Genomic DNA, 12775 nt, shown 5'->3' with positions numbered 1-12775 from the left:
CATATTATTCTGACTTCATGCATCCTGTTTATTCAATCATTAGTTGATTCATCAGACAGGCTCTTCTGTGTGCAAGGGTAGAGATGAATGAGAAAATAGGATCTGACCCCAAAACGTAAGCTGCCAAGAAGACATTATTTGGCTCCTAAAATAATTCTCCTGTGTAAAGTACCCTATTTTTTGTTGTGTTTCTGAATTCTAGAACTGGATCTAACTATTGATGTTCAGTTAGCTTGGGATTTCAAAGATATTTGATATACAAGTTATCCACCTAAGAAGGACTTTTATTTATTTAAGAGAAATAGAATGGCTTTAAAATATATATTCAGAACTTACAGAAAATTTTAGATAAACCTAGAAAGTTATAGGGCAATAAAGAGTATCAGATATAAAATTGAAACCCTTATCCCTTTGATTTCCCTTCTTCCCCAGAGATGATCACTCCACTGACACATATATGGAAAGAATAAAGGCTGAATTCAGGGTAGTGGCCATCTCTAGGGAAGAAATGAACATGTACTGTGACAAATGCTGCTGGAATGGTGCTTTCCTAAGTACCAGAGGTGTGGAGAGGGGAAGAGGCATCAGTCAGCCTGGGGCTCTGGCCTGACAGCTGGTTTAAAAGCCCAGCTCTGCTATGTCCTAATATAATTTCTCTGTGCCTCAGTTTCCTCATATATAAAGAAGGGGATAATTAACCTTAGCTCTTTTAATCCATATAACCTCCTTTTGTATTATTAATAGATGTAAAGTAACTGGTACACCATATCATTGCCAAAAATGTTAAATATTATTATCAACCATATTTCAGTGGAATAGAGCTCCTGTTGCAGATGTCCCAGTGTGGGAGGCTCTCACCAGGTGCGATTTTTGGAGCACACCCTGGGGCCTGGCAAGGTGAAGATTAAATATCGTAATTCCTCTCTTTCAGAGTAGATTATCCACTCTCTTATAAAATCTCTCTGACCTCTTGCCACCTGTATTCCCATATGGCTTCACTCGGTTGCAGCTGCATTGGGCATAACTGCAGATGACTTTAGCCTTCCAGGTGCACGCTGAGCATGGCATGCAGTCCTGATGACTGACCTAGCTGGGTAGCCACGATGGGAAGGCTCAGATCAAACCCCCAGCTCACCGGAGTCCATCAGGTTGGGAACTGCCGGTGTCATTCTCCAGACCTGGCCTAGGGGACCACAGCACAAACCCCCTATCCCACCCCACTCCCGCTTTCTACAGATTTTCAACACCCAACATAAAGTAATAGCTATTGAGTGCTTACTATGGCCTAGATGCTGTTCTAAGCAAATTCTCATTTATATTCTCATTTAAACCTTGCAGTACTTTATGAGTTAGATATAAGATTATCCTCATTTTACAAATAAGTGAACTGAGGTTTGGAGAGGTTAAGTGAGCAGCCACACTCAAATTTTCTCATCCCAAGCCCTGTGCTCATTCCTTTATGTCATGTTATAACAACTTCCAATCATTGTAGATATTTTCCTGGAAGAATATGAAAGATAAAAATCTGTTAAAGATGCCTTTATAAAGAAAAGAGTTTACCATGCCAGCATGAGTTTTGGTGCCTATCTTTTTAATGACAATTTGGGATGTCCATCTTCTAATAGAACCAAAGTTGATTAGATTCACCTAGGGCAGACAGGCTTCTCCTCCTCCTGCAGGGATCTGTTGTTTAGGCACTCAAGAGAATGAATCTTTCATTACTCATGGCATTTTACTTTATTTCAGGAAGAGAACCATTCCTCATTACTTCTAGTTAGAAGCTCACATTTCCATTCTCTCAGTACTGAAATGATTAAAGAAAGGGGCTCCAGGTGTTGTTAATGCTGCCTGCTGTTGTGTTCACAGGTGAACTCTGGCCTAAGAGCCAAGATGGGATCTGCTTTTGCAAGGTCCAAGTGTACAGGAGGATGAACTGCATATCCTTTTTTTAGAGGCTCCCAACAAGGAATGACAGCTTTTACTTGACTAAATTGGATCCTACTTAAGTTTCTCAAGTTCTAATACTCGTCCAATTCTAAACAATTTTAAACAAGCTCTATTATTCTCATTTTAAACAAGGAAATGGTGTTAAGGTCTGATATAAAGAGGCTTCATTGTGACCAGGTTTAGCTACTAGTGACCTACTATAAAGGTTGAGATATTTAGAAGAATGAGCTGAAGTCACAAGTGTAAGGGGAATAACAAAGACCTCATTTTGCTCCTCACTTAAGAACGTAGACCGGCAATGTTGCTCCTCTCTCTCCCCTCTGGAAAGAGAACTCAGAAGGTGAGGCTGCTAGTGCTGGAGAACAACACACAGGGCAGGCTTTAAAACTGGGCTAAACCAAAGTCCTCAATTAAGGGAAATTATTTGGCTCCTAAAATAATTCTCTTGTATAAAGTACCCTATTTTTTGTTGTGTTTCTGAATTCTAGAACTGGATATAACTATTGATGTTCAGTTAGCTTGGGGTTTCAAAGATGTTTGATATACAAGTTATTTATCCACCTAAGAAGGACTTTTATTCATTTAAGAGAAATAGAATTGCTTTAAAATATATATTCAGGGCTTACAGAAAATTTTAGATAAATCTAGAAAGTTATAGAGCAATAAACAGTATCAGATATAAAATTGATGCCCTTATCCCTTTGATTTCCCTTCTTCCCCAGAGATGATCACTCCACTGAATTTGTGTTTGTTATTCTCATATATGTTTTTGTTTTTATGAAATGTACATATATTACTAGTATGTAGATTTGCCGTGCATATATTTAAACTTCATAGAAATGATAGAATATGGTTTCTTTTCTTCAGTTTACTTTTCACTATCTATATATTTTGCTTTGGGGAATTACCTGTGTTCATATCATTCTAGTTATTAATTTTCACAGATGTAGAGTATTCCTTTCTCAAAACAAACTATATTTTGTTTATTTGTAGGTATTTGTGTAATTCTAATTAACCACTAGCAAGCAATAAAAACACTGCAACATGTAGAATTCTTTACCATACATGTCTATCTTCTTTATGCATGCAAAAGTTACTTTCTAGATAAACCTAGCAGTGGAATTGCTAGGTTTTAGGATATATACATCTTCAAATGTATTAAGTGTTTTTTTCCCAAAATGATTATATTAATTTAGACTTCTAGAAGCAGTGTATGAGAGTTATTCTGTGCCAATGGGTTAGTGTCATTAGACATTAATTTTTGTCAATCTGTAATCTGATAGGTGTGAAACAGTATATCATTGTGGGTTTTGCTTGCATTCCTTTTCCCTGATTTCTAGTGAAGATGAGCATCACTCATATATGTATTGGCCATTTAAAATGCTCATTACCCTTTGCCCGTTTTCCTCTGGGTAGTTTGTCTTTTGCTTACTTATTTGAAGGGGTTCTTTTTGTATAATGTATACTAATCCTTTGTAGTTTATATATGTTACAAGTAGTTTCTCCCAGGTTGTTGCTCTTCTTTATTCTTATGTAGTCTTTCAATGTGCACAAATTTTAAATTTTAATATATGCAAATTTATCAAATCTTTCCTTTTTGGTTGCTCTTTTTGGTCTAAAAAAAATCTTGCATATCTTGAGATCTGAATGTTGTAAAGTTTTGTCTTTTACATTTTTCACTTAAACTATCTAGAATTTATTTTTATATTTGGTATAAGGTGGGACTAGTTGTATTTTTTTTTTTTTTTGAGACAGAGTTTTGCTTCTGTTGCCCAGGCTGGAGTGCAATGGTGCAATCTATGCTCACTGCAACCTCCACCTCCCAGGTTCAAGTGATTCTCTTGCCTCAGCCACCCAAGTAGCTAGGATTACAGGCATGCGCCACCATGCCCAGCTAATTTTGTACTTTTAGTAGAGACAGGCTTCTCCACGTTGGTCAGGCTGGTCTTAAACTCCTGACCTCAAGTGATCCTGCCTCGGGCTCCCAAAGTGCTGGGATTACAGGCATGAGCCACCATGCCCAGCCTGTATTTTGTTTTATATGGCTAACAGTTGTCTCAGCACCATTTGTTAAACAGTCCATCACTTCCCCACTGATGTGTAATAACACATTTGATATGAATCAGGATTCTATCTGTGTATGAGTCTGTGTCATGGCTCACTGTCCCACTCCATTCGTCCATGTTTTCATTCGTGCACCAAGACCACTTTCACGGGCAATCATTGTGGTTTCAGAATGGGCTTCATATCGAATATGGCCAGTGCTCTGCTTTGTTCTTACTCAAAATTGTCTTGGTTATCCTTAAAACCTCAGGTCCTGTGTAAAAATTTTGGACTCAGCTTGTAAAATTTCATGAAAAATCCTTTTGGGATATTGATTTGAAATTAATTGGAAAAAACGAATTGGCATCTTGACTGCATTGATTTTTTCAATACATAAATGTGATATAGCTTTCATTTGGGTCTTTTAATAAGGTTTTATAAAGGTCTTTCATGTTATTAGTTAAGTAATTTCATAGTTAGCTTATAGTTAACTTGGTAAATCGTTGCTGATGTAAAAATGCAATTGCTATTTCTGTGTTTTATATATAGAAACTTTGCTAGACTCTTAATAAAATAACATAGGTTTTCTTGGATTATCTTTATAGATGGTCAGATTATCTGTAAATAGTGACATTGTATTTCTTTCCTTTCCTTATGCTTTTTACTTTTCTTAGTATTCTGGCTCGGACGACCAGAATAATGTCAAATATAAGCAATGATGGAAACATCTTTATATTATTTTTAACAGTAAACTATTCTTAATATTTCAGCATTAAGAATGATACTGGCCAGATATAGTGGCTCATGACTGTAATCCCAGCACTTTGGGAGGCCAAGGCAGGATTGCTTGAGCCTAAAAGTTTGAGACCAGCTTGGGCAACATGGCAAAACTCCGACTCTACAAAAAACACAAAAATTAAATGGGCATGGTGGTGCATGCCTGTGGTCCCAGCTATTCAGGAGGCTGAGGTGGGAGAATCACTTGAGCCCAGGAGGTCAAGGATGTAGTGAGCCATGATCATTCCAGCCTGAGTGGCAATGAGACCCTGTCTCAAAAAAAAAAAAAGAAAAAAAAGATACTTACTCTAGTTTTTAAAATTTTCCTTGCCAAATACCCACTGTCAGATTAAGAAAGTTTTCTTCTATTACTAAGTATAGTAAAGGGTGGGTTTTTTTTTTTTATAACAAATGGTTGTTGAATTTGAAGCTTTTTCTGCATTTGCAGAGGTAGCCATGGTTTTTCTCCAATAAACTATTAACATGGTAAATTGTATTCATTGATGTTGTCATTTCAAATTACCCTTACATTTGTTGGACAAACCCAATGTGATTTTGTTTCAGATTTTTGCAGTGGTGTTCATAATTGCAGACAGTATATAAGTTGCTGTCTTCACACTGTTCTTATCTGGCTTTAGTGTCAGAGTAATATGAATCATGTAAAATGGGTTGTGAAGATTTTTTTTTTTTATGTTGTCTGGAACTTTCCATGTGTCTAACTTGAACTCTTCCTTGAGTGGTAGAAATCACATTAAAAATCTGACTTTCATGGATTTTTTTTCATGAGTGTGAATATATTTGTAATTAATTAACTCAACTCTTTTGTTAGGTTAACAGGGCTATTCAAAATTTCTATTTCTTAATCAGATTTGGTCAATTATATGTTTTTAGAAAATCATCCATTTCTTTGATTTTTCAAGTGTATTATAAAAATTTCCCCTTATTTTTGTAATGTTTTTTGGTCACTGTATCTATAATTGTAGCTACCTGTCATTCCTGAATATGCTCATTTGTGGCCCTTTTTCTTGAACAATTTCAATAGAACTTGCCTATTAGGTTTTTCACAATTATAAGCCAGCTTTTAGTTTTGTTGATTTTTGTCTATATACCTTTGTTTTCCTGTTTCATTAGTCTTTGCTCTTTATTTTTTCCTTTTGCCTTCTTTGAATTTATTCCGCTGTTGCCTTTCCAGTTGTTGAGCTGATCACTCATTAATTTTTACTCTTTCTTTTCTTCTAATATAAGTATTTAAGACAATAAATTTCCTTCTAAATACTACTTTAAAAGTATTCTATGAAACTTCATATTCAGCTTTTTCATTATGGTACCCTTTAAATGTATTCTAATTGTCTGTATGTTTATTTTTTTGACCTAAGTTATTAGACATGTTTTAGTTTTTCCAATTATATGTATTTTTTTCAAATTTATCTCCCTGATATTTATTTTCAGTGCAGCTATATTATGATCAGTAAGGTAGCTCCTGTGAAACCAGTTTGTGGCATTCATTCTTGAGCTTTGTGACAGAATTGATGGTCAATTGTTGAGTAGTCCATATATATTTGAAAGAATATGTTTTCTCACATTTGGGCACCAGGTTATATACATGTTAATCTATTAGATAAAACTTATTAATTGAATTAAACAAATCTATTATATACATAACAGTTTTATCAATTACTGCGCAAGAGGTATTACAAACCTCTTTACTCTGATGGTTGATTAGGTTTGGCTGGATACAGCAGGGAAGAATTCCCACAAAAAAAAATAGCTTACAAAAGTTAGAAGTTTGTCTGAACTTCTTTTATGAGAAAGATTAAATAAACTCTATCTATGCCTTAGTGTCCAGAGCTGATGAAAATAATTCCATAGTGAGCCCGGAATATAGAATTTGGTTACTCCCTCCCTGTAGCTGCCAGGGATGGTGGTTTCTTCCCTTCACTTTCCCTGCCACCTATGACTGATAGCCATAGGTGACTCACCTTTTCTGGGGAGAACATCTGTGGGACTCATGGCAGTCTGTGTAATATGAGAGTTACATCTTTCTCCTGCAATGAGATCTGTGTTCCCCACCTTGCAGGTATATTTTTCACTGAATCCAGGTAGGATTTTACCCAAGCTGTATCCTTGGATAAATAAATAGGCAAAATATATTTCATAAATATTTTTCTCTTTGTTTTGGAGATTTTTTTCCATAAGTGAAGGCCCCAATTGTCCATAACAGATTTTATTCTCCAGATATCCATCAGACTCCTTTACATAGCTAACCCCTTTCCTTATATGTCATATGGTTACTTGATTTTTTCTTCTCCCACTCATTCTCTGATTTAACATCTCCTGTGATACTCACCCTGTGGTTTCTGAGGCCTTCACACACATTTTCAGTGAACAGTCCAGACTGTTGTGTGATGTTACTAATACCACTGCCTGTCCTTTGACCATGCTGAGTCCTTGGATGCTTCTTGACACAGAATGTCATAGAATGAAATTTCCTTAATTCTATTCACATTTCAGCCCATTGCAAGTTTTTTTTGGTCCTCATCTGTCATCTCATTGCATTGTTCAAAATTATTCTAAAGAAGTGTATTGTGAAATTGATGTATAGTAAAATATTTTTAGTGCATGTATAGTAGAAAATAGTTTTATAATATCACTTTTTAAAAAATTTTAGATTTGGTGGTACATGTGCTGGTTTGTTAATCAGTATCTTTCATGATGCTGAGGTTTAAGCTTCTAATGATCCTGTTACCCAAATAATGAATGTATCACCTCATAGATAGTTAGAAAATAGTTTTAGATTGAAAGCTGATTCTAGCTTATCTACGTCTTAACATAGACCAACTGTAAAATATATATAGAATGTATATACATTCCTGGAATACTTCTATAACACCCATTCTTGAGGGCTGCTTACATATCAAGCATGTTGCTTGGTATTTTCTGTCTGTTACCACCTTTTTTCCTAGGAGCACACTCACAGCATGTTACTTTTCCCCATCTACAGACAAAAATCCTGAAACAAGAAGACCCGAGGCATTCAGTGATTTTCCCCAAGCACTGCCTAGGTACTGGCAGACCCTCAATTCTAACCAAGGTCTGACTGGTGCTTACTTCAGTACTTTTAATCACAGGCCAAGCAACGGAAACATTAACTCATTGTATCTCCAGGTCATCACCAAGTGGTCTTCTCACATCATCCTTCAGGCAGCACCAAGAGTCACTGGCAGCAGAGAGAGAGAGGCGGCGGCAGGAGAGAGAAGAAAGGTTGCAGAGAATAGAGCGGGAAGAAAGAAACAAATTCAGGTAAGAAGGATCTTAAGATTTTTTTTAAATAATGAGTTAAAAAAGCACGTGACTTTACAGCTGTATACATTTAATATTGGCATTAAAGGAAGTAATGAAAATTCTGTCTGTATTTTTAAGGAAGAGAAAAACATACCTGAAATAGGCTGGATCTGGTTTGTTATGGCCTTTGTTTCTCTAACCGTATGGCAGGAAGCACAGTCAGCCAAATACAATTAGGGACTCATGTATTCTTGGGTCCTCCATTATCTACAGTAGTCCTATCCAGGCCTTCCAGATGACAGAGAGCATAATTATCTTAACTTAATTTGCCATCTCTTCCTAATGGTCCTCATGTTTTGTTCATATTCTATCAGATGCCCAAAAGGAAATGCTTTTCCCACTTTCTGGTTCGCTTTTTGATCCCTGTAACAATCTTCAATATTTTTTTTAAACAATAATCTCTTGCTATGTGGGGAGAAAAGTCATTATGTTGATTACTCTCAGCCCATTTCCCCGGATCTCCTGGTCTCTGTACAGCTTCAAGGATGTGTTCCTGGCTATAGCTCGTTCCAGGTTCCATATCTTGACCTGTCTGTCCCCACTGATCCCAGTGTGCCTCGGCTTCTCCTTCAGCGAGTCCACCTGTTCTCCACATTCTCCAGGTCATCCTCCTTCACACCCATCTCCTGAGCTTCATGCTGTGCTGTGTTTTATGGAATGAGAAACAGTTGCTGTATCTCTCCTTACATATTACTTCCTTCTACTCTTCCTTATCACCTTTTTCCCTTTTCCACCTTTCTTCCCCACCTCCTCCTCCTATACTTTCTCTTCCTTCTTAATCCTTCCAAGTCATTTACCCTATAGTTTCTACATTCTTTCTTTTCATTTTTCTCCCCATCTCTACCTCCTGTTTCCTTAGTTCAGTTTCTTTGGCAAACAATATTCCCATCAATTATTCCCCATTAAATCTACAAGGAATATAAGGCATTGTCAATGAAGATTTACAGATTTAATAACATGTGTGTTTTGTTTCGTTTTGTTTTGTTTTGTTTTTTTGAGACAGAGTCTCACTTTGTTGCCCAGGCTGGAGTGCAGTGGCGCGATCTTGGCTCCCAGCAACCTCTGCCTCCCCGGTTCAAGTGATTCTTCTGCCTCAGCCTCCCAAGTAGCTGGAATTACAGGCCACACCACCACGCCTGGCTAATTTTTGTAATTTTAGTAGACATGGGATTTTACCATGTTGGCCAGGCTGTTGAACTCCTGACCTCAAGTGATCCACCTGCCTCAGCATCCCAAAGTGCTGGGATTATAGGCATGAGCCACCATGCCCGGCCAATAACTTGTGCTTTTCTGCAGCCAAGAAGTGTATGTGTAATGGTAAAAATGATCAAAATATGAGCAGAGTTGTGAAGTTGCTTAACTATAAGTCACTACTTCATGAAAACAAATGCCAAGTCTGTGAAATACTAATCCTCATTTTTCTAAGACCAGTCTTAGAAAAATGAATGGGCTGCATGAAGTAAACCAACATCATTTCCCATCAAGATTGTGTAGCATACCCTGAGCTGTCACATTTCTGCCAAATGATATATGGAAATGCCAGCTCTGTATGCACCATTTTTCATGGGGGTAGTTCTGGAAGTTGTCACTTTTAGAAAGACCAATTCTTGAAATCTCTGGAACAGGTTAAATGCTTCCTGATTTATGGTTTTCTGGGAGATCTGCATATTTTACCACCAAATAGCAGCAGAGAATCTGAGTAAAATACATGGAAAATTCAGAGATGAGCTTACATCCAAAGTTTTTTATTGAAAACCTCTTGAAACTGGGTGCCGGTTCTGGGGAAAATGGAATTCATTGACTCCATCCTGTCTTTCCTTCTGCATTGCTGAATGCAACCATAAATCATGGAGAGAATGTGTGGAGCTCTGAAAACTCTGAAATATAAAAGAAAGCAGATGAAATTAGGAAGGGAGACTAAAATTCAGTTTTACAAAACCAGTGAGAGTTTACCATTTTTACCTTCAATATTACTTGGCATGTACTCAAAGGTACCCAAACCTAGAAGTGTATGCCAAATCTGGACCAAAAGAGCCCCAGAAGAAGTCCTTTTTTTCCAGACCGAGGCACAGTAAAGGGAATTTCTAAAGATAAAAGTGTAGAGAATTCCTGTTATTTCTTTATCTCCTACCCTAGCCTCCCAAACAATATTGCTACAGAAGCACAGCAATGGCAGCAGTGTCCAGGCAGGTGCCTGAAACGGGAGGGAGGGGAACTCTTCCTCTGACCATAAGAGCTATGACCCCATGATCACTAGGCATATCACTTTGCTCTCCTCCTGCTATATTGTCCTGGATGCAGATGCAGTTACCCAAAGTATGCGGCAGGACAGGGAAAATAAAGCCCAAGCCTTCTGGCTGGAGAACCATAAAAGGAAACCCAAGGAGCCAGAAAGTGTTAGGAAAGCCACAAAGAGCAAGGATATCAAGAGAGCACTCCTGAATGCATGTCTCATTTGTGCACATGTGTGGCTTCAAACCTACATGGCATGCCATAGGCTTTGAGAACTAAATACAGCGTGGGAGTGGACCACCACCCAGATCCCAGAAAACTGAATTAATATTGGAACCAATGTCTGAAGGCAGGTTACAACTTGCAGGCTGAACTTAACCCGGTTGATTACCTGCTAATACAAAATAAAACAAAAATTCAGATTCTTTGTAGAATTTAAATAAGACCCCAAATCTCATTACAAAATATATAAAATGTACAGAATACAATCCAAAATAACTTATCATAAAAATAATTAGGAAAATTTTAACTCAAAGGGAAAAGAGAATTAAAAGATGGCTAACCACAAAGGACATAGATATTATACATTTAAAGACTTTAAAGTAGCTATTATAAACATGCTTTAAGAAGTAAGGGCAAATACTCTTGAAACAAATGAAAAGACGTCTCTGTAAAAAAAAAAAAAAAAAAAGATACAAAGATCCAAATGGAAATATATATAGAACAGGAAAATTAAAATAGAAAATTTGTCAGATGGGCCAAATAGAATTGCTATGAGAGAAGAAAGTGAACTGGTTGCTATGAGTGAACCTGAAGATAGAACAACAGAAATTTTCCTACCTTAAAACTAAACAAACAAAAATTGAAAGAAAAATGAACAAAGCCGTAGGGACCTGTATAATAACATCAAAATGTCTAGCATTCATGTCATCGGAGTCCCAGAGGTATAGGAGAATAGGACAAGAGTGCATTGGCTTTTTTTGTTTGTTTCTTGAGACAGGGTGTCACTCTTTTGCCGAGGCTGGAGTACAGTGTCACGATCTTGGCTCACTGCAACCTCAACCTCCCAGGCTCAGGTGATCCTCCTACCTCAGCTTCCCAAATAGCTGGGACTACAGGCATGTACATGGGACTACTGGCTAATTTTTGTATTTTTTTGTAGAGATGGGGTTTCGCTGTGTTGCCCAGGCTGGTTTTGAACTCTTGGGCTCAAGTGATCCTCCTGCCTCAGCCTCTTAAATTGCTAGACTTATAGGCATGAGCCATTGCACCTGCCCATGCATTATAATATATATTCAGGAATTATGTTATTCATATGTATATGTTGGCAGAGTAAGAATTAGGCCTGGGCAGGTTGTCATCAGAGGCCATGCTCATAACTGTTAACCATTTGCTGTTGATTTCAAGTGATTCTAACTTGTCATTTAAGAACACAGAGAGACCTTGGCAAAATGGCCCTCATCCAGTAATGAATGCTAATCAAGGACAGACCATAGGCAACTATTAATTATGGTGACTGCAGTTCCATATTTCTGGGGATGTGAATGAAAAGAAATTCAAAAAATAAATAGGAAAAGCTTTCTAAAGTAGTTCCCGAGGTTACCCAAATGACTGACCTTTTATCAGCCACTTCATTGATTTAAATTGTTTATGCTCCTGGTGCTTTTTGCAAAGCATCTAAAAGTTGTTCTTTATCTATTGTCATTTTTGTTGAATATGGTCTTAAGCTTTCTGAGTTATAGGAAATTTTAGTTCTAGTGTGGAAAGTGATGAGGTTGGATGTTTATAAACGATGACAAATCTGAGTCCTTGTTGCATTTTTCTCCTGGTTCTACACTGCTGTAGTCTAACTTACTGCCCCTTTATATCCAGTTATCAGTACACCAAGAAATAGAATATTTAAACTATATTATGAGGTCCAGTGTTGAAAACCATGATGTTAGGATTCTCCAAGAAACAGTCCAGTGAGAGATGACTAACCACATAGTCTTAAACTTAGATTTAATTTGGAACCTAACCAGCAGGAACAGAAAAACAAAACATTAAAATTAACAAAACAGCAGGAACAGAAAAACAAAACATAAAATTTGGGCATCTGTGGGTACAGACAAAAGAGAAGGAACAAAGCAGGAGCTTCAGTGATCCCAGAATAGAAACTGAGAGTGTAATGGATGTGGAGAAGGAATCCTGGGTTGTCACTGTGGATGACAGTGTGGCGATTCCTCAAAGACCTAGAACCAGAAATACCATTTGACCCAGCAATCCGATTACTGGGTATATACCCAAAGGAATATAAATCATTCTGTCATAAAGACATATGCACATGTATGTTCATTACAGCACTATTCACAATAGTAAAGACATGGAATCAGCCCAAATGCCCATCAATTGATAGACCGGATAAAGAAAATGTGGTACATATACACCATGGAAT

At 37.2% G+C, this 12775-nt stretch overlaps 1 protein-coding gene across 5 annotated transcripts in view; it reads left to right on the top strand.

Moving 5' to 3' along the window:
* FHOD3 (formin homology 2 domain containing 3) overlaps nt 1-12775 on the top strand; it is a 498310-nt gene that overhangs the window by 391855 nt on the left and 93680 nt on the right. For all 5 annotated transcript variants that reach the window (XM_055233750.2, XM_055233761.2, XM_055233789.2 and 2 more), the window contains one exon: nt 7933-8067. In XM_055233750.2, coding sequence (XP_055089725.2) covers nt 7933-8067 — 135 coding nt within the window. The remainder of the gene's footprint in view (nt 1-7932; nt 8068-12775) is intronic.

The sequence above is a fragment of the Symphalangus syndactylus genome, chromosome 1 (assembly GCF_028878055.3).
Source record: "Symphalangus syndactylus isolate Jambi chromosome 1, NHGRI_mSymSyn1-v2.1_pri, whole genome shotgun sequence".
Classification (NCBI taxonomy): Eukaryota; Metazoa; Chordata; class Mammalia; order Primates; family Hylobatidae; genus Symphalangus; species Symphalangus syndactylus.
This window is presented reverse-complemented; position numbering and strand designations above follow the sequence as displayed.